Source organism: Pteronotus mesoamericanus, unplaced genomic scaffold (assembly GCF_021234165.1).
Source record: "Pteronotus mesoamericanus isolate MK-2021 breed Mesoamerican mustached bat unplaced genomic scaffold, CSHL_Meso_final contig_105, whole genome shotgun sequence".
In the NCBI taxonomy this organism is placed as follows: domain Eukaryota; kingdom Metazoa; phylum Chordata; class Mammalia; order Chiroptera; family Mormoopidae; genus Pteronotus; species Pteronotus mesoamericanus.
This window is the reverse complement of record NW_026555006.1, coordinates 1,121,124-1,149,019: the sequence shown is the minus strand read 5'-3', so window position 1 is coordinate 1,149,019 and position 27,896 is coordinate 1,121,124. Positions and strand designations below refer to the sequence as shown.

Below are 27,896 nucleotides of genomic sequence, written 5' to 3'. Positions count from 1 at the left end.
TGTCTCCAAGGATTGACAATATATATTAAATCTATGTATTAAAATTACATTACATCATATACTGATTTATCAACTAAAAATTATGTTTTATCCATATCTATATTTATGTGGACAAATTGGTTAATCAACTAAAAATTATTCTGGTCTATTTTCAGATATTTTCTACTCCAATGAAATTAGTGTTTATGAAGTCATTTAATTACTGAAGAACTAATACAGGTTTCAATTTGTTGCTTATCATCTTTGCTTATGTAACATTGAAGGATTTTAAGATATTTCTGAAATCTGGTATATGCATTATAATCATAGAAACAGAGTGATAGCAGCAAAAAACAAAGATGAAACCAAATTTTTTTGATATGAAATATTTATAGTTTCTTTTGTATATCTTTTTCAGATCATTGTCATCTTGGCAGCTGCCGACCCAAGGATTATAAGGTATGTAGTATAAATTATGGAATAATAATTTTCCTTGCTTTCAGAGAAAACAGAAGTCAGAGATTATCAAAGTCAAAAAGTGTACCAACAATAATTGTCATATCATGAATGTCATTGTTTTGGCTACATTGTCAGTTAGAATAGACTTTTCATTGCATGTCTTTTTACAAGTATTTTGTGGCTTTTGATTTTTCATTTGGTTTAGTTCCTTTTGTGTGTGTGTGTGTGTGTGTGAGAGAGAGAGAGAGAGACAGTGAAATTGGTTGTTACTTTTAGTTGTACCTCACACAGTCCTGTGTATAAACTGCAGTCATGCACAGGGCATACTCCTAATAAAGTTTGTGATACAAAAGTTTAGGATTAGTGGACACTAAGGTTGGGGTCTTACAGCAACCCTTGATAAATAAACAGTATTTGATAAGGAAGGGATTTGTCTAGTTGACTGATCTATTGTCCTGCGAAAGGGACTGTTTGTCTGGATTGAAAAATCTATTCTTTCAAGAAGGGAGCTGATTGATGATGGAGCAAACTGCTGTTCAGATAAATGTTATACAGGAAGGCCCTGAAGCAAATAATGAAGTTATTTAATGGTTTATAATATTTTTTTTCTTGAGAAAGAATTTCATGGAATTCGTGGTAAAGTCAAGCTGAGGTAGGTGGACCTCAGCTCCTTGCCGATAGTGAAGCCAAATGAATGCAGGTGGTCTCGGGCCTCATGTTCCACTGAAGTTATACATGTTTTCCCAGTAGTGGCACACATTGTTAGATTTATTCCTAGGAACCTCATAGGTGTGTTTCCTATTGCAAATAGTATTTTATGTCAAATTACATTTTTTGTGTTTTACTATATAGGTTTGCAATTGACTTTTATGTAAAATTCTTGTCGTAGATATTGATATTTTAATAGAGGAAACCATATCATCTACAAATAATGAATTTTCATACTGCCTTTCAAATCATTTCTTTGTCTTAGCTTACTAGGATCTTCAATATAGTGTTAAATGAAAGTGGTGATAGTGGATGGGGGGCAGACATTTAATGCTTCATGGCTCTGTATGCCCTATCATATTTTCCAGCCCTCTGGCCGGTCTGCGGGGGCCTAGTTCTAGCCAGTAGTCTGTGAATGGAAGTTATGTGGATCCCTTCCAGGATGAAGCTCAGAAGAAGCAATATGAAATTTCTTCTGTTACAGTGACAATAAAACCTTGTGTCCTAGATGGCACAATTCTAAGTTTTTCCATGAGTCTCATCAGCACGGAGTCACTGGACAGTTTTGTGAAGTGTTCATTTCTCTTGCTAATCTGTACTACCATAAAGCACAGGGAACAATGAACCTTTATTATGTTAAGCCCTGATTTTCAAAACTTAATTGGCTACTGCAGTGTAGCCTAATATGTTGCAGCCTAGACTAATGGAGTGTGCATTCTTGTCCTGATCCTGTCTTTGATAGGCTCATGTCCAAGGTTTCACACCTGTGAATGTTTCTTGCAGTAGATATTTGTTAGATATTCCCTAGCTTGTTAAGGATGTTCCCTTTGAAATTCCTTGTTTGCAAAAAATATTTATTTTTAAATAATGAGTGGATATTGAATATTATCAAATGCTTTTTGTCAGTATCCTCTTTTTTGTTGATAATGATTTTTTTTTTGTAATGAATGAATAGATGTTCTAATGTTAACCCATTCTTGTATTCTTTGGATAAACCCAAATTGGTCATGTTATATTTTTTAACATTATTAAATTCAATTTTTAATATTTTATTTAAGATTTTTTTCCATATATACCACTAGTGAGGATGGTTTGTGAATACCTTTCTTCTACTTTCCTTGAAGGGTTTGGTAGAACCATTATGATTACATCAAAAAATTAGGTGAGGAATATTTTCTTTTTTTCTTGGGAGTCAGTCTGTCCCTTAGCTCTGTCTATCAAGTTGTTAGTGAGTTGGATTGTGAGACCATCTTCTGCGGTACTTTCCTTATAGTCATCCAGTGAGGCTGGAACTATGGGAATTTTTCATTTGTTTCTGTCATAGACCTCTCCTATGTCGCTGGCTTGCAACCCTTGCCCATTAATAGCTTTTTAACTTTGCTTCAGTTTTCTCAACTGTAAAGTGTAGATAATAAAAACACCCACCTCATAATATTGTTGTGCAGATTTAAGTTGTTTATAAAAGTGCATAAGAACAGCGGTCTAAGAAGGGAGGGTTTCCCACACCTCAGTCCAAGGACTAATATACTTAGGAATTACTTATTTTTATTGCATTATTTTTGAATTCTATACATTCTTCTCCAGTATAAAGAAAGTACATCTTCTTTAAACCAAACCAGATAGTGTAGCATATGAATTTTTAAATTGTATAAAATAGGAATTGATTGTTCACTTAAAGTAGGATTCACCAAGGACTGTTTCTGGAAAATTTGAGAAACTGATCTAAGTTACCAATCTTTGTTTTTCTCCCTTTTGAATCAGAACCATAACTTCTTTTTACCATCCTGAAAGTAGTGGCTATACTGCACTTCTTTCTTATGGTCTTTATTCTCAACTGCTTCCCCCCAATAGAATAATGGAATTCTATTTCCATTAGAATTATTTTAATGTATTTGTTAAATTTTATGGCCCATTACAACAGAGAAATTTTAGAGTATGGTGCGTAATAACAGGCAATAGGTACACTTTCAACAAATATTTGTTGTATAAGTGAATTCTGTGGTTCCCATTATACTTAATAGTTAATTCTTTCTTTCAATAACTTGACCTTGGAGTTCCTGTAAGTATAAAAACTGCATGGCCATTAATGTGGTTTAACTTATTAACTTACTGTATAAGCAACTTTTCAGGAATCTTATAAGTATGGTAGAACCAAACCATTATATATCACATATTTGAAAAGTATGTTATTTACATAATCACATTAATGTAACTGCAGTGAGTTTAGTGTATGAAATTTTCTTTTCTTCTTGTAACAGTTTCATATTGATTTAAAATATTAGGTTTTTTTCGTGATATCTTTCAGTATTTTCAATGTTGTAATTGTTATACTTCTGAGGTCATAGAAAAGGCCTTTAAAGAACTATTTCCATAAATATAAAAAGATCTTTTTATGCTGACATATGAAGATTGCTGTTAACAGAGGATAGAAATATTATTGACATTTATAAGGCAAGCCCTCTACTTTGTGTTTTCACTAATTTTATTTTATTTATATTTGTGGCAAATTTATAAGGTTATTCCCCCAGTTTATAAAAAGGAAACTAAAGATTAGATAGAGTAAATGACTTGCTCAGTGTCCCATAACTAGGAAGGATTTGAACCTGTGTCTTTGGACTTTAAAGCCAGTGTTCTTGAGGAGTCATCCAAAAAATGGAACTCTTCTGTTATAAGCCAGAGAGATTGTATTTCATTTGGTTTTGGGAAGTAAGTAACCTGTGGAAAACTCTTAAGATCTGTGGAAACGTTTTTAAAACTAAGGCTTAAGGTTGAAAGTTTGAAGTGAATTCTCATCAAAGACCCCCTCATTATACCTCCCAGTCTTCCATTTAAATATAAAACTTCCCAAAACAAATATTTACTCTAATTCTATGGAAAGAATGAATCTCAGCTGTGTTCCCATTGCATAATTACTTATTGTATGTCCGTTTTGTTTTAATTTCATTCCTCAGAGTTTTATCATTACTTTCTTCTCCATGTCTACTTTCTGGATTGTAATGTCGTTGAGGTCCTCTGTTATATGTATCTGTAATTTCTTTCACCTACCTTGTTCAATACTTTATATGGCACATAGAAGATGCTTAATAAATGTTGAACAGTATTGAATTATAACAATTAATTTTCTCTACAGTGTACCCTTCTTTTTCTGTATCGTATTCTCTCGTATTACTTTCTTGTAGAGATAGCCAAGTGATTATAGTCAGTTTATCTGTCCTTCTGCGTTTTTCCACATTCAGATGCCCTTTCTCCCCCTTTCTCTACTTTGGTCTTAATTGCCATCTCTCCTTCTCCATGAGACCTCACCAGTCAGCTCATTAGAAGTCTTTTGAGTTTCCTTCTGCAGTTATTGTCGTTAGGGTATACCTGACACTTAATGTGTCTCATTCTCATTTATCTTTTGCTTATGCCCTGTCTCATCTGGATTGTGAATTTAAATTCCTGTATCTCTCTAGGTATGTAAATTTTAGACATGTGGAATGAACAATCCAGATGGATTTAATGTTTACTCTTGCAGTAATAATGATTGCTACTCTCTGAAATTTATTTTCAAATATAGCTGTGGAAGTATGTATACTTTTAACTTCTACAAAATGTGCATGTGTGTGTGTGTTTGTTTAATGTTACTATTTATTATACGTAAACATAAATCATTTTTAAAGCAGGTTATCAGGACACCCCATGGAAGAGATTTCGACGACTCTTTGGAAAGGTGTGATGAGTATCTGAGCTCAAGGTCATGTAGCAAGCCCCAGCATTCAGCGAGGACCTTGCTGGTCCATTCAGCACCCTCAACAGTGCTGAAGCATTCTCCAAGCCCTGTGTTAAATCGCGCTTCTCTCAGGGAAAGGTAATGCTTGGTCTCTGTTCCAGGACTACTTTCTTTGAATAATAATCACTAGAAAAGAGAAGGCAGCAATCATGTATGTGAAGTGATTATTTATAAAAGTATAATTTGATTTTCAGAGGCTTCAGTTGTTTTTATTTAGAACATATTGCATATTTCAATAGAGTTAAATACCCCTCCCCAGCCTCATTCTCTTAAAGTGAGTTTATTATTAGTGAGTTTATTAATTAGGGTGACTTTAACCTTAATTATGTACTTTAGTTCATAAAAGAGAAGACTAGAGTGTGTGATAGTTTGTTTTTAGTAGATTCATAGATATTTAATATTATAGGCATGACTTATGTATAAAAACAGCATAGGTTATATTTTCCCTTTGGTGATAATGATGATAGCATATATTGTTGGTATATGGTACCTAGTTTCCTCGAGTAACCTCCTTTCACCTCCCCCAAGAGAATCTTAATCATGTAGATTCTAGCTCTCTCTCTAAAAATGCTTTTGCAACCAAAGTTAGCCCCTAGTTATAATTTGAATGTAAAAGATAATAATTTCTCTTCATCTATTTTTTTGTTATTGTTGTTAAATCCAAATTGGAAATTCCTTGCTGCTCTCACAAAGTAACATAGAAAACAATAGTTGTCTTAAATTAAAAAACAAAAACAAAAAACAAAAACAAAAAACACTCAACCCTTAGTATTTAAAAAATTTTTATAGAAATTTGAGTACCTAACATATAATACCATCCACAACATGAAGATAAAAACTATCTTTATGATACTATTAAAAAGCTAAAGTAGTACACTAAATTTCTTCAGCATGTTAGGGCCATCAGACATAACTGACAAAGTTTAACTGTAGAGGTTCTATCAAAAGTTCATGTTAAAACTGATGTGTCCGTTTGGAGGCTGTACTAAAACATTCCTGCTCTGAGCAAATAGATTTGTCTATTTTCTCATTAGCCTGATAAACATTCAAAAGAGATATATGGAAGTATGCTCAAGACCCTAATCCTGAGTAGGGAATTTTGATTAATGTTCCTTCTAGTATAATCCATTATAATCATGCCTATGGGGATCATTGAGTTCAGATAGATAGGTAGGTAGGCAGGCAGATAATCTTTATAAACTATAGGCTTTAAAAGTTCAAGAGGAGTCTTTAAAGAGAGGTTTTTCTGCTGAAGTCTGGTAACTTGCATCTTAGTATTAAGGGATTTTTTTTTTGAATTCCATTATCTGCTCAGATATTTAGAGATATAGTTGGTGCTGCTTTCTTTTTTACCTACTTTTAGAATTAAGGGCTTGTGGTTTTGTTGATTAGGTTCTTTACAGTATCTGTAGTTTTTTAAGATTTTTTTTTACCTGCGTATCCTTGGATATATTTTTATAAGTATTGTTTTATTTTTCTACCTTTTCGCATATTTTGCAGAACTCTCTAATTGTTTACCACTATGGTACAATGTCAATTTTAGTCTTACATTATTTTATCCTTGTATGTAATTTTGATCCAGCTTTTAAATCCTATCCTTTCAAGGTTGATAAATTCTTCATTGAGGTTATGTTCAAATTTTTTTTTCATTGAGGATAGCTAAAGTCAGTTGTCTTTTTTTTTTTTTTTCATATTTCAAGGCAGAGGATGGTTCAGAGTAGATAATGACATTTACACATTTATTTTGATGCTGCATGGTAGGTATGAGTTAAGTTCTTTGCTGGAAAATGAGTGATTCTAATATTAAACATTACCTCTTATCTATGACTTGAGGATGATTAAGGAACTGTTAAAATAAGAGAATACAACAGCAATTTAATTTTGCATTAATCTAAAACAATTAATAAAATTTGGGGGGTACTTTCTAGGATAGGTAAAATGTTTTACTTTCACTGAGGTGAAATACCTCTATTTTGAGTGTGTTTCCTAAAGAAGATTATTTAGTCTATAAAGGAAAATAAAGTACCTCTATGAAATATTACTAGGATCAAAATCATTTTGTTCTTTAGCACACTCAGTACCACATCTTTAAATATAAGACATCTCTGATCTGACATTTTATGTCACTCAGCAGTCTATTTCTAGGGTGTTTATACAATCCATTGGAATAATAAGCAATTTAAACTGATGTAAATGTAGATTATATGTCCCAGAAAAAAAATGGGAGTATGACAGAACACACAGCTATAGGAATCTATCTGGGGAAGTATTCATTAAAATTAATTAAGTTTCCTCTAAGATTGCTGTAAAATGCTGACTCCTTAATCATGTATGTGAATTAAACAGACTTTTAAAACTTTATCAGTGACTCTAAGCAAATGAATTTTTTATTGATAGTGAAAGTTCTTTTTGCTTTAAGCCCATTTCAAAAATACCTTCAAAAATAGAGTTAACACACCATAAAATGGTTTCAATTTTGATGTGTTATAGTTCAGAAGCAGTTTTCTCCTCTAAGTATAAATATTAATATTATGACTTACAGTTTGTATTAGGCTGTAGACTTATTACTAAAATAAGACTAAGGAATACTAGCAAATCTAATTAAAAAAGGAACTGATATTCTTTTAAATCATGTATAAGGGTTTTATTTTTGTAAATGGAATTAAAGATTGTTAGGCAATCATTTCTTATACCACAGCACAGACTAGTGGATCCTCTCATGGTCTCATTAAAGACACCATAGTGTACTGTTGGAGCCACATACGGATCTCAGATGTTCAAGGTGTGTTCCATATGGAGCAAATAAAGTCTGCCAGTATATTTGCAGAGATGCACTAACACTTTCTTTTAGAATTGCAGGAGATTATAGTTAATCATCCATTATTGATTACATTCTTTAAAACAGGTAATATAAATCATTTATCCTGCTTAATAGTCTATACTCTGAGTAAACATGTAAAATTGTAACTTTTAAAGAACAAACTGTGGGATAAAAAGGCAAAGTTTTAAGCAACCTATTAGCATTCTAGTACTCATTCCTTTATATAGGAACTATCAATAGCATTTCATATAGATGCATTATAATCAGCTCTAGAAATTTCATTGTTACTTATATAGCTTAATTATACTAATGCCAGTTTTGAGTTTGGGAAAGGCATAAGAAAGAGGAATGGTTTATTTATTTCTTCTTTGACATCTCTAAGTCCAACACTTACAGTCTAATAAAAGGCATGTTTTTCTTTCCTATTCTTCAATATTTACTTTTTCAAGTGGTATCATCTGTATTGGGAATGGGTCATTCAATTTTTATGTTCCCCTGTATTCTTTCTTGTTTATTTGTTCATTGAGTTATAATTGACACACAAAATTATATTGCTTTAAGATGTACAACTTAATGATTCAGTATTTGTATTGTTCTCCTGTGTTCTGAAGGAATAAGAACATGATTGGATTATAAATAATATTTTAATCTATTATAAATGTTTTGTGTCATTTCATAAAATTAGTTATATTCTTCTTTATGCAGAAAGGAATTTCTTCCACATAGTTTGAATATGATTCAATTACTGGAAAATAACTAATTTTAAAGGCATTCTTCATGGAATTATTGTTCTAATATGAAAACCTATATCTTTATGTAGACATAAAGCTCTCAAGAATTATATATGGAAATTATTAAAATGGACAGATATATGGGTATGTTCTTCCAAATTCATGTCAAAGCTTATTATTAAGACTATTTACTGAACATATCATGAATACTTAATACTACAGCTGCGAATCAGTACCTGATTTTATATTTGCCTTTCATTCTTGGTTGAAAGAAGAAATATGTTATTCTAATCTTTATATATTATCACATAGAGATGAGAAAAAAAATTACTTTCTGTGTCTGGCATTTGGAAAGATTTCTTTTTCTCTCCCTCTAGCTACAACTCACCTTTGTTTTTTATGTCTACAGATTCCATTCTGATTGGTGTTCACCTTCAAACTGTGATGAGATCCATGACCGGGTGAAAAATGTCCTGAAATCACATCAGGCTCATCAAAGACATTTATATGTTAGTTCCTAAAATTTTCTCTTGAATCCTTTTTATAACTGGGCATGAAAACCACCCAAGATGCCTAAAGCTTGCAATATTTAATCACTGGGAGAGAAAAGATACAGCCTCCATATCTAACCTCCTGCTTGACCTGAGTCATTATGCAAACTGTTTGATGTGGATTATCTAAACTGTAACCATAAGTTAGTGATTATTATCTCATAAAGAGCCAGTAAATAGTGACTTTGTGATAATTTTTTCACAGCCTTCAAAATATGGGAACTCTTGTTTCTTTGTCCAGTACAAAGCAAATGCATGTCCTATAAATAGACTTGATTCTGAATGGTAGAATGAGGGGAGAGAGTGAGAAAATAATGTATTTTAAAGAAAACTCCCAGCTAATTTTTATGTTAATTAAATGTTTAAAAGAGGAAAAGAGCAAGTCAGGTCTATCAGGTTTCGTATTAAGAGAACATCAATATGAGAATATTTTCTGAGATAAGGCAAAAAGTGTGCACATGAATGACAGCTGGGAGATGAATACTGTGTGTTCTTTTGTGCTTGATTATTTGTTTCACTTAGTTTCAAAACCTTAGTGTCATGCTGGACACTAAGCTAAGTCCTGAGAACATAATTGGATTCTGTGACATTGGCATCAGTTTGTGCCATTTTAAGTTTCTATATGCATAGTGTTTTTTAATTAAACTTGTTTCCAAATAACATACATTTAGAATATACATGCACCATAAGTAACAGTTTCATGAACTATAACAATACCACTTTAAGTAAACTATCTACCAGGTCAAGAAACAAAACTTTATCAGCTGTGCATAAGTCCCTCCTTTTTTCACATAGCTATTGCCACTCCAAGGGTAAACACTATTTTGACTTCTAATAGTGTGTTTTGTAAGTATTGTGCATTTTTTATTTTTATATAAATGACAGTATCTACTTTTTCTCCCAACTTATTTCACTTTGTTTTTGCAGGTCAGACATTTTGGCCATGCAGACATCTTGTTATGTTTAGCAATTGTTCTTCACTCTTGCTGCTCTATGGTATTTCATCATGTGAAAATACTATCATTGATTTACTTATTCCTTCATGTTATACATTTGGGTTATTTCTTGTTTGGTCTATTATAGAGCTGTTAGCAGTTTAGGCATATCCTTGGGTAACACTGCATACATTTTATTTGGGTATATAGTTACCAGTGGAATTGCTCAGTTAGTGTATGTGTCCATTCAGTTTTATAGACACCACCCAAGATTTTTACAAGTGACTCAACAGTTTGTACTACCACTACCAGTATGTATGAGTTCTACTTGTTCCACATCCTCACTACTATTTGATCAGTTTTGTGTGTGTGCTTGTGTGTGTTTTCATTTTGGCATTTTCATAAGTAATTAGCATTCTATCACATAATAGTTTTAATTTGCTGTTTTCTGATGACTAGTGAATATATTAATTGGCCATTTGGATATCCTCTTTTGTGAACATTTGTTCAAGTCATCCACTCATTTTTGCACTGATTGCCTCCCTTTTTTTGGCTTGTTAAGACTCCCATATAGATTCTTGATATGAGTTCTTAGTTGGGTATATGTTTTGCAGTTATCTTTTTTTTCTGTGCATTGCATTTTCATTCTCTTAGTGGTATCTTTTGGTGAAGAGTTCTCAATTCTAGTAAACCCAACTTATTATTTTTTATTAGCATTTTTAAAATTTTTGTCTATAAAACATTGTCGTTTTTCATTCCTAAAGGCTTTTTGTTTTCTTTCACAAGTATATGATTTGGTTGGGGTTATTTTTTTCTGTATAGTGGTAAATAGGTTTCAAGATTCAAGAAATGTTCAAGTCTCGTGATAGTGGATGCATCTCTTTTTCTTTCTAGTTCTGTTGATTTTTATTTTATATATTTTGAAGCTATCTCATTACATATTTCAGACTGGGATGTGAGCCTTTTATTGTGCAATGTTCCTTTTTATTTCTAGGATTATTCTTTGTTTCATAGTATTTTTTTCTGATAGCATAGTTACAGTGATTTTTTTTTGGCTAATATATATAAGGTGTATATTTTTTCCATCCTTTGCTGTTTATCATTGTACTTAAAGTGCATATCTAGTAATAAGCACATGAGACTTTTTCAGAATTTTTATATCAATTGATGGGGCTTTCATTTGGATTAATACGTATTTTTTTGCTATTCATTTTCCTTTTTACTAACTTGTTATTTATTTTTTCTATTTTGTCATTGTCTGCCCTGAAGATTTCAACATGCCTAGCTGATATTATTTCTTTGTTGACCTCCCCAATCATATTGGGACCTAAAAACATTTAACTCTTTGTAATCCACCTCCTCTATGTGTATCTATTTTTGTTATGCCTTTTTAATTCTACACATATTAAACAGACAAATTTTTTTTGTATAGTAATGTTTATTCATTTTAACTTCATATTTATCCTTTCTATTATTTTTTTATTTCTGGCAATTTCATGTTCCCATCTGGATTCTAGAATCATTTTCCCTCAGATTTAAGAATCCCTGTGATACTTATTTTCACGTCATTTTCCTGGATGTGAGTTCTGCTTTGGTTTTTTTGAAAACATCTTGATTTAATTTTATGTAATATGGTTTAATTGGATATAAAAATCTAGGTTGGTAATAACCTTCTTGGTATGTCAGAGGCCATTCCATTGTCTTCTGGCTTCATTTGTATCTGTTGAAAAATCAGCTGTTATTCCTTTGGAATAGTGTGGGAGTTTTCCCACCCTTTGTGTTTAGGAGTCTTACCATTGTATACCTAGTTGTGGTTTTCTTGGACTAACTCTATGTTAAGTTTTTAGAGCTTCTCAAACCTGAAGATTATCTTTTATCAGTTTTTGAAAAGCAGTAGCAATTAATTCTCTTTTTAAACATTGCTTCTGCCCCTCCTTATGCTCCCTCTGGAATTCACCATTACACTTTCATAATATCTCTAGGTAGTATCTCATATATACCTTACACTTACTTGGATATTTTAAATTTTTTTCTCAAGTTTGGATATTTTCTTTTGAAATATCCTTTAAGTTGCTACTACTGTCTTCTACTTTGTTTATGTTGCTGTTAAAGCTATCAGAAACTTTTTGATAGGTAACTTAAAAAGACACAAACTACCAGAACTAACTCAAGAAGGAATAATTTCAGTGATTGTATATATATTACAGAAATGGAATTTGAAGTTAAGAATCTTCCATAAAAGGAAATTGTAGGCCCAGATGGCTTCTCTCGTAAATTCTACAAAACCTGTAAGGAAAATATAATATCAGTCTTATGTATTCCTGAAAATTAAAGGAAAACTTCCCAAGTTATTTTTGAGGTCGACATTTACTCTGATGTCAAAACCAGACAACTACATTACAAAAAATAAAAATTAGACTCACCTAAATCCCTCATGAACATATATATGCAAAAGTCCTCAATAGCAATATTACCAAATCAAATCTAGCAGTTTATAAAAATGAAAGTATGCCATAATCAGGTGGATTCATTCCAGAAATGCAAAGTAAATTCATCCCACTAACAGATTAAATAAGAATAAAAATGTATTTCTTTTCTGTGTCATTTCAGTGGACACAATGTATCCAGAAAAATTTAACTCTATTCATGATAATCTGAGTAAAGTTGAAAATAGAAGAGAATTTTCTCAGCCTAATAAGGGGCACCCTTTAAAAACCTACTGCTAACGGCTGTTACCCTGGCTGGTGTGTCTCAGTGGATTGGGTGCTAACCTGCAAACCAAAAGGTTGTTGGCTCAATTCCCAGCCAGGGCACATGCCTGGGTTGCAGGTCAGGTCCCCAGGCCGGGGGGCATGTGAAAGGCAACCACACAGTGATGTTTCTTTCCTTCTCTTTCTCCCTCCCTTCCTCTCTCTCTAAAAATAAATAAATAAATAAAATATTTAAAAACACCCTACATCTAACATTGTGCTTACAAAAGATTGAATGCTTTCCCCCTAAATTTAGCAAGAAGGCAGGGATGCCCCCTCTCACCATTCCTTTAACAGCATACCAGGAGTCTTAGATGGTGTAGGAGGGTAAGAAAAAGAAATGAAAGTCATGCAGAGTGGAAAGGAAGAAGAAGCAAAACTGTATTTGAAGAAGATATAGTTAAGTGTTTTAGAAAATGCTAAAGGATCTTCTACAGAAGAGTTCCTAAAACTAATAGTTTAGCAAGGTCATAGTATACAAAAAAAGTCATTTTTCCCCTATATGCCAGCAGTGAACAATTGAAATTTTAAATTAGAAAATCCATACCACATGTAATAATAGCATCAGAAATTGAAGTGCTTAGGTATAAGTCTAACAAAATATGTTTAGGATCTGCATTTTATGAACTACAAAATAGTATTGGGGAACTCAAAAGAGACCTAAGTGGAGAGATATACTATACTCACAGATTGGAAGACTCAATATGAAGATGTCAGTTTTCTCCAATTTTATTTTGTCAGGTGCAGACATAATAAAAACCACATTAAGTTTCTTAAATAGATATTGATGAGCTGATTCTAAAATGTATATGGGATGGCAAAATAATTTGAAAAACCAAAGAAGGATTGAAATAAAGAACAACAAAGTTGTAGGACCCAGTATGTAATTTTAACACTTCCTGTAAAACACAACAATGAAGACAGTGTGATACTGACTAAAATAGGGACACATAGATCCAAAGAGTAAAGTAGATGCCCCATAAATATGAATATACCTGCAAAAATATTGTCAACTGATTTTTCAAACAAGCGCATAGTCAGTGAAATGTAGACCTTGCATATTTTGCCTTTACAGTACATGGTTTCTGGATTTTTTTTTTTAGAAAAGTCCTTGATAGATAATTCGACAAAGATCACAGACCTAAAATGCAGTAGGAAATCTGTTTAGTTTATGTTTGGAAATAACTTTTAAGATATGATACCAAACATATGATCCATGAAAGAAAAAATATTGATAGATTGAATTTCATTAATATCAAAAACTTTTGCCATATGAAATATACTGTTAAAAGAATAGAAAGACAAGTCTCAGTCTAGATGAAAATATTTGTGAATTACATATCTGATTAGGGACTTGTATCTAGAATTTAAAAAAATACCCAAAAAACTTCCAACTAAATAATAAGACAAAAACTACCAAATTAAAAATGGTAAAACATCTGAACAGACCTTTCACCAAATAAACATAGAAAAAGATGTTCAATAGTCATTATAGAAATGCAAATTAAAACAATGATATGATGCTACCCCATGCCTTTTAGAATTAAACAAAAACAAAAGTCTCCTAAAATTTAAAATAGCAGATGCTGTAAAGGAAATGTAGAAATTTTAAATGGAGCAATAAAAATTCTTATTCAATGCTGGTGGGAATGCCCAGTGATACAGCCACTTTTGAAGACAGTTTGGCAGTTTTATATGGGGCAAAATATACACATCAGATGACTCAGCAATCCTACTCTTAAATGTGTTCACACAAAAGCCTGTTCACAGATGTTTATGGAAACTTTATTGGTTATCACCCCAAACTGGAATCTTAAGGGAACATTTAATTTACTACCAGTTAATGGGAAGGAGAGCCCCACTTCCCTGTAATGGTTTCATTTTATTAATGACTTTTACTGAAAGAAAAATAGTTTCTTCTGGACTGCATTATTTCAGAATACCTTCATAAAAAATTAACTAAATATATATTAGCTGAAAGACTTTGGGCCTAATTTTTTTATTGATTGATTTGAGAGAGAGAAAATCAATTTGTTGTTCCACTGATTTATTATGCAGTCATTGGTTGCTTTTTGTTTTTGTCCTGACTGGGTATTGAACCCACAACCTTGGCATACAGTGAAGATGCTCTAACCAACTGAGCTACCTGGCCAGGGCCAAGCCTAATTTTCATATAGGAGAATGATCTAATGGCTTGAAATGGAATTTTTGATTTCATAGTTCAGTTTATTTGCCTTCTAGGAGGCAGTATAATGTAAATCAAGTTATAGCTTGACTTAAATTCTAGCCCTGCCACTTAATAATTTGTATTTTTGGGAAAGTTATTTAAGTTATTTATTATTTAATTTTTCTGAGTGTCAGAACCTTTGATAAGGTTATTGAAGGCTTAAATGATATTTATATAAAAAGTACCTAAATACCTTGAAAAGGTGCTCAGCGTATATTGGTGCTATCCATCTTTTTCTGTATTTACACATGGGCAAATGGGAATGTTGATGAGGAATAAGAGGCGACTCACTTCTCTGTGCCCTAGGAATGGATTTCTGGCACGGACAGGAATGTTGCTTTCTTCAAATGTTTGCTTGATCTGTAGTCACTTACAATAAGATATGATGTTTGCTGCCTCTTTGCTTTTACATCACCTGACCTTTAAAACAAAAGACTATATGAGAACTCTTATACAAGATGTATGTGTGTTGATTGTACATATAAAACATCACCAGATAGAACCTTAAAATTTGATGGGAATAACTGGGAATGTCTAGTCCTTTTTATTTCTCAGGGCAATAACCCCCTCCCCATGAAATCCTTTACCTAAATGGGGATGAGTGCTCTGCATGAATAGTTTAGTGATTGTGATCTTACTCCCTTTTAAGACAGCCATTCTGTTTTTAGAATGCTTTATTAATGAAATGGTTTTCCTTATGTTGTCTTCTATTATGTCTCCTAATAATACCCCCCTTCAGTCCATCCCATCCATAGAGCTTCATAGAATCAATGGCCCTTGTTCCATGTGTGTGTGGGTACCATGCCGTAGTCATCTTTCCTCAGCGTCTGGGATAGTAACTACCCAGCGCAAAGCATGGGTTTTGTTTAATGAATAATTTAGGCTTGGATTTTTTTAAAAAGTACTTTTGTATGTTTTTAAAATTTAGTCACCTTTTTTTACAACATTGTCAAAAATTAACTTTTCAATTGTATTGACAAAATTAAATAAGAAATATTGATGTATGTTTATGATTTATGTAGTAACTTATATAATTTAGAAATAAATAACTTTTCCCAGGGAGAGAATTTTTAAATTTAATATTATTTACTTGTTTCATTTAGTTCTTCTTGCAACATAATCTATTTCTTAGGTTGAAGGCATTACATTTTTTGTAGTGTCTTTGTGTTCATTACAGCCAATTATATTTTCCATGATATTAATAGAGGAAATGCTTCACTTTACTGATTTATCAGCCTGGACAAAAATAAGTAACATCTAGCTGTATGCTATTTAAGAAAAAAGATTAAAACCTAATAACAATGAAAGGTTGAAAATAAAAGGACAAATATATACCACCCAGGCATAACTAAAAGAATGCTATTGTAGCTGAATTAATAGTGAACCAAAAAAAAGTTATGGGGGAAGCATTAATAGAATTAAATGGACTGACCTCCTAGTGATAAAAGGTTTCAATTCACCTAGAAGCTTTAATAACTCTAGATATATATTCACATTTTCTATTATTTCTTGACTTGCTCTACTGTGTACTGCTTACATTTTTAACTGAATGCTCTCTTTCCAGTTTCATGCTATCAGCAAATTTTAAAAATTATTTTCTTCATAATTGGTTTTCAGCTGACTTTTTACATAAAGTGAATTCATTATTAACACTATTCTTTATAGTAGTCTATTTGTGCTTACCATTTGCTTTTGTTACCAGATTTCTTTATTTCTATTCCAGTTCGACTAAGTAATAAGGGTATTGGCCAGTAGGTGAGAAAGATATTTAATACTAAATTGCATAAAGTACCATACATTAAGACCATAATTACTATGAATGATATAGTTTACAAAGTTATTGCTTTAGAATCCTATTTCTTATGCCCTTGAATGTGTCTATTAGAAGAACACTCTGCCCATAGAAGAAGAAGTATCCATGCATTTTGATTCCACATAACAATGTGTAAGATATTACTACACATCTTACTACATATCTTAATACACAGTTTCCATTCCCATTCATTGGTTGATTCAGGAAACTTCTACTGGTTGTCCAGTCTTTGATAAGCATTGTTAACAAAAATATAATAAAACTATATTTGTCTTATTGAACAGAATAATAAATTTTGAACTACTCTTTTGTTTCTTTCCTAAGACATGCAAACATTTAATTTAATTTCTTTTAATAGCGGAGAAAGAGAGGATTTCCCAAAGAGATGTGTCATTGTAATTATAAAATGAATTCATGATCATCTTTACTTTTTTAGGATGAGAGAGATCCAGAGAAAGAAGATGAACTAGAACTGAAAAGAGGTCTTTTATGCAGAGACTATGCCTATGACAGTGACCCTGAGTATAGGTATGAGCTTGCTTAATTCTGTGTAGTGTAGAGTTCTTTCTCATAATTGATATAAAAAATAACCTGCTTCTTAATCTGCTGGATTTGTGGGAAATTTAGACTCAAATTAGCTATTATTAATTGATTATTTTTATATGTTAAAAATATTTAAGTATGTAAAATCATATTAAAATATTTTAATGTTTGCATTAATGAAACTTTTCAATGAAAACAAGTATAGTCAATTAATGGTGATGCTTTCATCCTACTTAAGATTTTTAGTCTATTTGACTTCCCTGCAAATCCACATATCCAGGGCTTATTTCAGGCTATATTATATATCCATACTAGTTGTCCTGTCTTTCACTGCCTTTGAGTATGAAATTAATAAGAAGAAATCTCTTATCAAGGAGTTATTAAGTGACTTTTTACTTCTTATACTTCGGGATTCGGGAGCTGGATTGGGGAAAGAATCTACTACCCATGCATACTTCTTTCTCAATATCATATTGCTGCTCTTTTAGAGTTTTAGACATGTGCCCTGGTCACCTTGCCAGTTCTCAGGGCCCCAGGATGCTCTTCCCTCCTATTGGTACCTCTGTGTATATCTCAAATTCCTACAGTACTTCTGGCATCACTATCCTGTTTGAGCATTAGTCCTAATTAAAGGCCAGGCTTGAGGTGCTGCTTCATATAGATGGCAGCTGGCCACAAAAAGAGAGAAGTAAGGATAAAAGTAATCTGAAGTTCACGTTTAGAATATGACTTGGCCTTTTATGACTATTGCCCAAAATTTTAACCATGTTCTCTTACAGAATTAGCTATTGATATATCTGTTTTCTATTTGTTTATGCATATTTTTTAGATCACTAACAGTAGGAATATACTCAATATAAATGCTTTAATTATGAAATTATTTATAACAGAATCTAAAACTGAATAATTTAAAATTTGGCTGTTTATTTTTAAATAATACAGGATTGACTATACCAGCTGATTAATTTCACGAATTTACTAAGATGTACTACATAGCCAAAAAGCTATCTTTAGTATTAACAAGTGGAATAAAAAAATCTAAATAATATATCTTAAGAGACTCGGAATCTCTTGACTAAGAATAAGCCTTCATTTTTAAGTGAGAAAATGTTGCTTCATCCTAATTGGAATTCATTGGATCTTGTGTAATTAACTCGAGTATCATAAAGTCCTTTTTAATTAAATATTTAAGATTTAGTTTTTTAAAGGTTTTTGTCTAGAGGGTATATTGATATTCAGAAAATTTGTGTTGCTGCATGTTTATGTGATTTTTCAAAGTGTTTTAAAAATTGTAGCTTAGGGGTCTAGAAAAGTTTCTGATGACTAGAAAAGAGAAGTGTTGGTTTCATCTTTACTTTTTAAATGCAGATCCCTGTTTATTTAATACAACAAACATGTAACACATACAGAAAGAATAGACTCATGTAAAAGGCCCTGTCACAAAGAATAGACAGGAAACATCTATACTAGATCAAATATGGCTCCTGCTTTAAAACAGGGTTTTGCTAGTTACATCAGGAATTTGAGCAAGGTTCTTGCAAAAAATAATATCAAAAGAAAAGAAAAAAAATCCCTGCACTGAAGGAGTACATCCATGGGTTGCATTCATCTTTCAAAAACAAAAACATGCCTTGGTAATTAAACTAGCTTACTTAATGTTGATGCCTGGTAGCCCCTTAGAGAACACCAGTAGGCAACCAGAATTGTTTTATGCTTTTATGACATTCTCACAAACAAGTAGGCAATTATGGTTTTGACTAGACATTATTAGATAGATAGACTGCTGATGATGACAGAGAAGATTATTAGCAGCAACCTCAAGTTAGCTTTGGAAGCCATAATACATAGTATTTCATGATATTATGCTCAAAACTGTAGCTGCTTTAGTCATAACTGCCATTAGGAATAAAAAGTATGTATATTGTTTTATTTATTTATGAAACTAAAGTATTTGGGCTGTACTCCATATTATGTCAGCTTTATGGCTAATATTTTTTTACTTGAGGTGTAAGAGGGAATTCAGAATAAAATAATAAAAACAGATAGTATGTTCTCAATGGACATGACAGTGATACTGAGTTCAACCTGCATTAGTGAAATGCGAGGGATGACCTAAAATGCCAGTTTAAAATTCTATTTTTGAGTGTTTAAATAAAGACAACTTGTCTTCTTTACCTAGAAATAATTTTTTAGGTTAAGGAGACTTTACTGTAATTTTAAAATTTTCTTTAATTTTTAATTTTTTTAATTGCATTTATTGGTGTGACATTGGTTCACAAAACCATACAGGTTTCAAGTGTACAACTCAATAAAACATCATCTGCACAATGTTTGCACAGCACCCCAAGCACAGTGTCTTTCCATCCTCATTCCCTGCCCCTGCAGCATTTGCCCACTTCCCGCCAGCCCCCACCCTCCTTTCCTTCTGGGCATCGCACTGTTGTCTGTGTCTATGTGTCATGTATACAAGGTCTGTCCAGGAAGTATCCAGCCATGCACTGTGACGAATAGAGACAGTTATTGAAGAAAATACAAGAAACATTGTACATAGGACAATGATACCTCAGTCCCCTTCAAAGTAGGCACCTTGGTGACCTCACACAGCTCTCCCAGCATCTCCTCCACTGTTCAAAACACTGCAAAATCCTTCGTTGGAATTGTCATCAGCTGCCCCATCTTATTTTCCTGAATCTCATTGATGTCCCCTGAAATCTCTTCCTTTTCAAAGGTAATTTTAGTTTTGGGGAAAGCCAGAAGTCTCAGGGCACTAAATCTGGGCTGCAGGCAGACTGAGTCACCTTGGTGATTTGATGTTTCACCAAAACACTCCGCACAAGACATGATGCATGAGCAAGTGCGTTATTGTGATGAAGCTGCCAATCACCAGTCGCCCATAGCTGCAGCCATTCTCATCATATTGCATCTCTCAACTGATGAAAAACATCGGTGTTTGTACTCCTTATTAATTGTTTGGTCTGGAGGGGTGTACTCATGATCCCAATCAAAAAACAAAGTTAACATTCTCTTGATGTTGCTGCAACTTTGCTGTGCCTTCTTTGGGAATGGAGAACCAGGCGACTTCCATTGGGATGACTGGGTCTTTGTTTATGGATCATAGGCATAGATCCACAATTCATCTCCAGTTTTGACCTCTTGAGGAAATCTGGTTCATTGGTAGTGGTTTGAGTCATTAGCAACTGCAGCACAATGCTCCTTCTGCTCTGATAACAGAAGCCGCAGAATGAATTCTGCAATGACCGTTTCATGCTGAGGCCCTGCATCAAAATCTTGGAAATCTCAGACACAGTACTCATAGCTTTTGGAATCATCAGATCAGCTTCTAGTTCTCACAATGTCAGTTGGCAATCTTTGCTGATTGCAGCCCATACGCATTTAACATTCTCAGGTGTTCTGCTTGCTGCAGGCCTTCCAGAATGTGGATTACTTTCAACAGATTCTCAAGGGTGCTTTAAGGGCTTATGCCACACTTTTATTTGCACTGCATTCATTGCGTCATCTTCAAATGCTTTCTGAATCATCTGAATAGTTTCTGCGGGGGAATGTTCAAGCTTAACGCAAAATTTGATGCAGATTCATTGGTCTGCTTGCGCAGCCATTTTGAATGTGACGGCTACACAGTACACATGCTCACTCAACAGCCTCTACCACCCCCTCTGACTAGTACATCGAAGTCATCATTGCTCACATATATGCATTCCAGTCCACTCTCCTGGGCTGCCAGGTTACATCCTTGTCATGCAAACAATTCTCGTTATATTAACAATGGCTGGACTTTTTCTGGACAAACTTCATATATGTTTTTTGGTTAATCCTTTCGCCTCCTTTCATCCAGTCCTCCAAATCCCCTCCCCTCTGTCAATTGTCAGTCTGTTCCATGTATCCATGCCTCTCTTTTTCCATTTTGTTCATCACTTTATTTATTCATTAGATTCCACATATAAGTGAGATCATATGATATTTGTCTTTCTCTAACTAGCTTATTTCACTTAGCATAATAATCTTCAGGTCTATCTATGCTGTCACAAAAAGTAAAATTTTCTTTTTTATGGTCACATAGTATATCTTAATTCAATCTCCCATTACAGTAGAAATTCCTTCTGTATTCTCTTTTAAGCTTCTTATTCACTTCAGAATAAAATTCTGTTTGACTCTTAACAGTTAAATCTTGCTTTACAAGATCCTACCTCTGCAGTATTTCATGACAACCCAGACTATTTCATGCCTTGGTTCTATTACAGTCTGGTACCTGGAGTAACCCATGTCTTCTTGTTTATCTAGTGAATGCCTACTCATCCTTTTGGACTAAGTTCTAGATATTCCCTCTTCAGAGATACCATTTATGACCTCAACAGACTGTTAGGCATTTTCTCCTTTATCTTACTACTTCCTCTCATATATATAATTTCAATTAGCAATATTTATCTCACAATGATGGCTATTTCATTATATATCTGCCTTGCCTCCTTCTATGGACTGAGTTCTTTGAAGGCGCAGATGTTTTACATATCTTTGTTTTTTGACTGCCCATCAAGGTCTCTGAATTGTTCTAGGAGTTCAATTTTTTTTTTAAGAAGTTCAAATGTTAACATTGGTCCTTTTTAATAATGATCAATTGTATTGCTGAAACTCTAAGGCATTGCTTAAGTAAACTCATTTTTATTACAGTGATATTTAACAACATTTCTAGATAAGGATCAATAATGGAATTAATAATGGAAGGTGTTAGACTGTATCTGTTGTCAATGGCTCATTTCTATGTATTTCCACTCAGGGAAGAGAAATAAGTGACCTGTAAGTAAGCTATAAATAACCAGTCTTTAGTAAACTCATTTAAATAGACTTCTTTTAATGTTTACTGCATAGTTGCTGCTAATTAATAAAAGGAGTTAAATAACAACATCCAATTTTTTCCCCTAAGCTTTTAAAAAATTTTCCTGTAAAAAACTAACCCTCTAGTTCAGTGCTTTCTACAGTGTAGTTCTATACCATCTGCATCAGCACCACCGTGTTACTTGTTAGAAATTAAAATTCTTGGACGCCTCAGGCGTACTAAATTAGTCATTCCATAGTCGAGGCTCAATAATCTGAATTGTAGTAAGCCCTCCAGATGACTCTAATGCATATATTAAAGTTTGAGAACTACTGCTATAATTTATCAGTAAAATTAGATATCTTTAATGATATTTTTATCTTTGTATCATATCTTAAAAGATACAAAATGCTTTTTAGATTTTATTAGGCCCTAATATAAATTCTTCTTATCATCTGTTCTGAACTCCAAGACTTGCAATACTACTACTTCCACCCATCCTTCCATTCAATATTTATAGAGCATACATTGCATTCCCAATGCTATTCTATAATCAGTAGTTTGTCAATCAGAGTTTTGCTTGATAGGAACCTTTATTGAGTATTACAGAGAGGAATCTGTCTCGTGTAGTATAAAATGTCCCATTATGTTGACTCTTAGGTCATAAGTTTAAAGTAGAGAATATGAATCATCTTTAAAGTCACTTTCAGCTCTGGTTTTTTGAGCACAAATAGCAATTCCCCCATTGTTTTTTTTCTCATGACCTTTCAATTATTTTTTAGAATTAATATTCTTTGGGTAGTATAGCCATCTGACCTTCTTTAACTATGAATATCACCTTACAGATATTTTATCTGAAGACTGTGTATAGAGTAGTATGCATAGGTCTTCACTGATTTCACCCTTTTCTAAGCAAAAAGCTAGTCATGCTCTCTGTAGCCTATTCCATGCTAAGCTACCTAAGACATGTTTCTTTGCACATATGCTAGGCTTTAAAAAATAAATTTATAATTTATACCTTTTAATACTTAGGACTTGAAACTGCCCAGTTCTATCCTGGTCTCCATGTTCTTTTTGTCTTTTTTTCCTTAATAGCATTGTTGTAATTAAATAGAAGGCTCCCTATTGAAATAATGAGAGTGTAAGTTGCTAAAAAATAATGCACTGCATTCAATAAAATAACAGTATTGTCCCTGCTTTGAAGATAACCATTTGATGGTATATAGCATTGATGCAGTATTTTATAGAGTATACTAGGAATTTGTAAATGCTTTGCATGAATAAAAGCTGGAGATACTCATGATAAAACAGAAAAGTGTAGTTTTCAAAAGCCTATTACTGTAATAAGATTTTTCAGTGTCTCGTACACATTTTAAATTCATTAATTTACCCAATAATGGGAAATCAGAATTGACTCAGTATATTAACAGTTCATTAATTAGCGAGCCAATGCTTCCATGTCTGGAAGTAAATATTGTCTTTAAGATTCTGATAATCTTTGTTTGCACCTACCTATTCATGGTCCATATTAGAACCCACTGTGTTCACATCTGTGTTTTGCAATTCAGACTTCCAGGTTGAACCTATTTACAAATTCTCTCCAGGGAACCACAGTACTTTTACTAAATTTATAGAGTTTACGATTTTAAATAGAAATAAACTCCCTGCCAAATTCTCACGAACTGAAAGCATTAGAATGTCTGTTTTGGCCATGTTAGGTTTTGTTTACAAAGCAGGTTCTGTAAACAAGAGAGCTGAAAAGCTTTCTGAATTTTATTTATTCATTGCAGGATACTGTGGTGGTATTTTAAGGCAGCTCTGAGACATGGGGGAAAAAAGTGTTGTGTAATGAAACCAAGGCAGTAGCAAATCTGTGCCTGGTAACATTAAATGTAACATTTTATATAGGGATTAGGGATTTGGTGTACAACCTTGGACAAACCTACAGAATGATTTTTAACGTTACCTTTCTGATAGTTTGGTAATGGTGTGTTAGAAATTCAAATTTATCTTGAGTAGATTTATCGAAGTAGAACTAGTCTTGGTGACTAAACAAAATAATAGAATTCAGGCAAGGACATGATTATCTGGTCATTAGAATGCAGCGAAGTTGATGATTGTGGACAGTAAGGAGATAGAGACAAACCTGTGTTTGGTGAGATATTAATTAGTGCATGACTTGCTGCAAAACAACAAATAAACAGAAGACAACCAAACACACACAACATGTGGGACTCCTAACGTAGTGCGAGCAACAGCGGCCAGTGCGGGACTCAGTCTGGTGGATGTGTTTGCAGAGATAGGACGAACATGCAGAAATTTGTGTGTGTGTATTAGGGTTTGCTTATTGCAAAATAACAGCAAAAAATAAAAGAAAGGAAGAAAGAAAAAATTTGTGTGTGATTTATCACTTGATTCAAATTCCCCACCCCACCAAAAGAACTGTTTCAAGTGACAACAGGAGATAGGCTTGGTGAGAAATGGTGTGAAATAAATGACATTCAGTTGGCTAGATGATTTGTCGAGCAAAGCTAATGAAGGAAATGTAACTATATCAAAGCACATTAAGACTTTGCTAATTGCTAAGGCCTTTAGAAAAATGTGAAAGATTATGCTGACATTGTTAGAAATTATGTCAATTACATCTGTGAGACTGAGTGGATAAGACAGAAGTACTGAGAATCATGTTTTAAAAGACCTTTGTTATCCCAGAAATGATATAATTTTTCAAAAATTTTTCAGGGTGAAAATGGTAGTCCTAAGTATAGGAAAGTTTGGCAGGATCGAGTAAATAATGCTAGGAAGGTTGAGTTGGAATCCCGTTTCTAGCACAGCCATCAGGAAGCTGAGAGACCTATTGTCATGGTTCACAGAAGTGAAGTTTTAAAAATTTAATATAAGGTGTATCAAGTATAACAAAGGAACTCATTTTAAGGTTTGTTTATCCTAAATAATAATAATAATAAATATAAATGTATAACCACTTACTCACCATCTAGCTTAAGAAATAGGCCATAACCCCTCCCTTTAAGGCCTCTTATGCCCCTAAGCAATTGCGTCTCTTCCATATGGGTAACGGCTATGGTGACTTTTCTCTTCATCATTTTTTCTTTAGTTATACCACACATGTATCTAGCTTTAATCAATAAATTATTTAATTTTTTGTTTTAAACTTTATATATATATAATTATAACTGTGTATTGCTTGAAGTTGGCTTTTTCCTCTTTTAATTCATCCATGTTCATAGTTACAGATTATTATTTTTCCCTGCTGTATATTATATCATTGTATGCATATACTCAAATTTGATTTACCTGTTTTAATGTAAATGGATATTCAGGCTGCTTCTAGTTCTTGGTTCTGCTACAAAGAATGTTATTGTGAACATATTTTGGCACATGGTAACATGTGCAAGACCTTTGCCGGGGCATATAGCAGTTAAATTACAGGGGTGAGTTTGCGTATTTAAGCTTACTTGGTAATGCCAAACAGCTTTCCAAAGTGAGTGTATAAATGTTTTTCACTATATCATCACTGATACTGTGTCAAGCTCTAGAAATGATAACACAGCCACTTCATGCCTTTTTTCATGGTTACTTTTATTGTGTTCAGGTGGTAATGTTGACTTAAGGCCAAAAACCAAAACATCTATGTACAATTCCAAGAATTCCTATTTCACAGTTGACAATAGAGGTAACATCAAGGGACTGATAATTTAGGGAAGAAATTGTTTATTTTTGTGAAATGAGATTCCAAATATATGAACAAAATATTTATAATATTTAATAGTCAGAACATGTAGTTTTATAAGGCACAAGCTTAATCTCTAACATGCCTGAGCGGTCTTACCTATAACAAGTACTTAATTAATTGGAGTAGGTCAATTATTTATTTAAAAAATAAAATTAACTTAGTCTTTGAAGAAGGCAACATTTTATTTCTGACAAATGATGTGGTAAGCCCAGAACTTAATGTTGTGATAGTAAAATTATACCTTTGGTATGTTTTTTAAAAGTACTATCAAGCTTTCAGAGTTACCCTTTTTTCCCTGTTTCCATTACAGCTATTTTGTAGCTTCCTATCTATTATTCTCTCTCTCTTTTTTCCTTCAAAACTCTTAAAACTTACAGTGGATCCCTGTCACTTCAAACACACACTCCTCTGCTTTTTTTCCCATTTTCCAAAAGTGCTTCCTATTCAGTCTAACTTTGCATGCCTCCCTGAGGATAATAGCATGCCACAGTAGAAATGGCGTTAGGGCCAGAGATGTGCTCTCCCCTTCCACTCTGCCACTTACTAGCTGAGTAGTCTTAGGAAATCACTTGACTTCACTGAGTCTCAGTTTCCACAGTTACTAATTTTAGAGATTTGTAAGATTTTTTTGATAAATGTATATCAATATATGTAAAATGCCTAGTAGTTCAATGCCTCATAATTAATAACTTCTCTGTGCAAGGTAAGAACTGTACTATGCACCTTGCATATACCCTCTTTGACTTTTCAAACAATACTGAAAAAAAAATACAATAAAGGGAAGCTGAGACCCTGGACAGTTAAATCAGTTGCTCAAGACCTCCAGCCTCTAAAGGATTGAATGGAATTCAGTAGCAGGTCTGCCTGACTTTAGAAGCCAGACACTCTAATAACTGGCTTGACCTGACACCATCTCTGCTCCGCTTTTACCATGTCCCACCTATCTCTGTTCTCTGAATTCCTTTTTAACTCTGTGTCTCACACACAATTTTCACTTTATTGTTTTGTAATGTTTCATGCAAATAGCGTCACTCTTTGAAGGCACAGGCCATATTGTTTATTTCACATAGTCTAAACAGAGTATACATACCTATGCAGTACTCCGTAAATATTTGATTTATATAGCACTGCCTCTCATTTAGTTTCCCCGTTGTTTTAATCTCGTATTTCCTTTCTTATAGCCCATTTCAGCGGCAACATGGCACTCTCCATTTGGATGATGGTGAATACTGGTCCAACAGGGCAGCCTCTTACAAAGGAAAATCCCACCGACCCATCTTTGAGAACAGCATGGACAAGCTCTACAGGAACTTATACAAAAAGGCCTGTAGTTCTGTTTCTCATACGCAGGAAAGCTTCTGAGACCATCCACGATAAACTGTATGAGTGTCCGTGTCAACTTCTCAATGAAAACGTTTGATGTGATCGATACCTGTATTCCCTTTATTTTTTTGACCAGGTGGTTATAATCGAGTACATTTGTGAGACTTGAATAAGTTTATTATTTTAAATGGTAAATTATCATAGACAAGCTTTTTTTAATCACAGAAAAGAGTGCTATGTTCCAAAAGTCAAAGCTCTGCAACAAAATCACAATGTCCACTGTGATTACAAAAGGATATTGTCACATGAGTGTCCTATCACCATCTGAAATTCCAAGAGTCGATTCTAAAGATGTTCTTCCTTAATCACCTTGTAATTTTCTTTCCATATACTTAACCGGTTATCCTGTCTGAGTAAGAATTAATATTAACTACCTTTTCTAGGCAGTGAGCAAAAAAGATATATTGTGTAGAAATGAATTACCTAAGAGTTAAAACCCTGTTTTAACTGGTATTTTCTACTTCTTCCTTCTTAGCTCGTTAGAAGTCACTTTCTGAAGTTTATATAACCATTCATTCCCTCTTCTCTAAAAGAATTCTCTGAGTCATCTAAAATGCGTAACAGTTATCTAGAATAGCAGAGATCGTGTATGACTCAAAATGTGAATAACTTATTTTTAAGGATAGAATTCTTTGCCTGATT

General features: G+C 33.2%; 1 protein-coding gene across 1 annotated transcript in view; it reads left to right on the top strand.

Moving 5' to 3' along the window:
• Positions 1-27,233, top strand: part of SPATA6 (spermatogenesis associated 6) — a 92,984-nt gene extending 65,751 nt beyond the window's left edge. Inside the window, exons 9-13 of the mRNA XM_054572837.1 lie at positions 398-438; positions 4,809-4,993; positions 8,877-8,976; positions 17,180-17,271; positions 27,053-27,233. Of these exons, the coding sequence (XP_054428812.1) occupies positions 398-438; positions 4,809-4,993; positions 8,877-8,976; positions 17,180-17,271; positions 27,053-27,233 (599 nt within the window). The remainder of the gene's footprint in view (positions 1-397; positions 439-4,808; positions 4,994-8,876; positions 8,977-17,179; positions 17,272-27,052) is intronic.
• Positions 27,234-27,896: the final 663 nt, after the last annotated feature.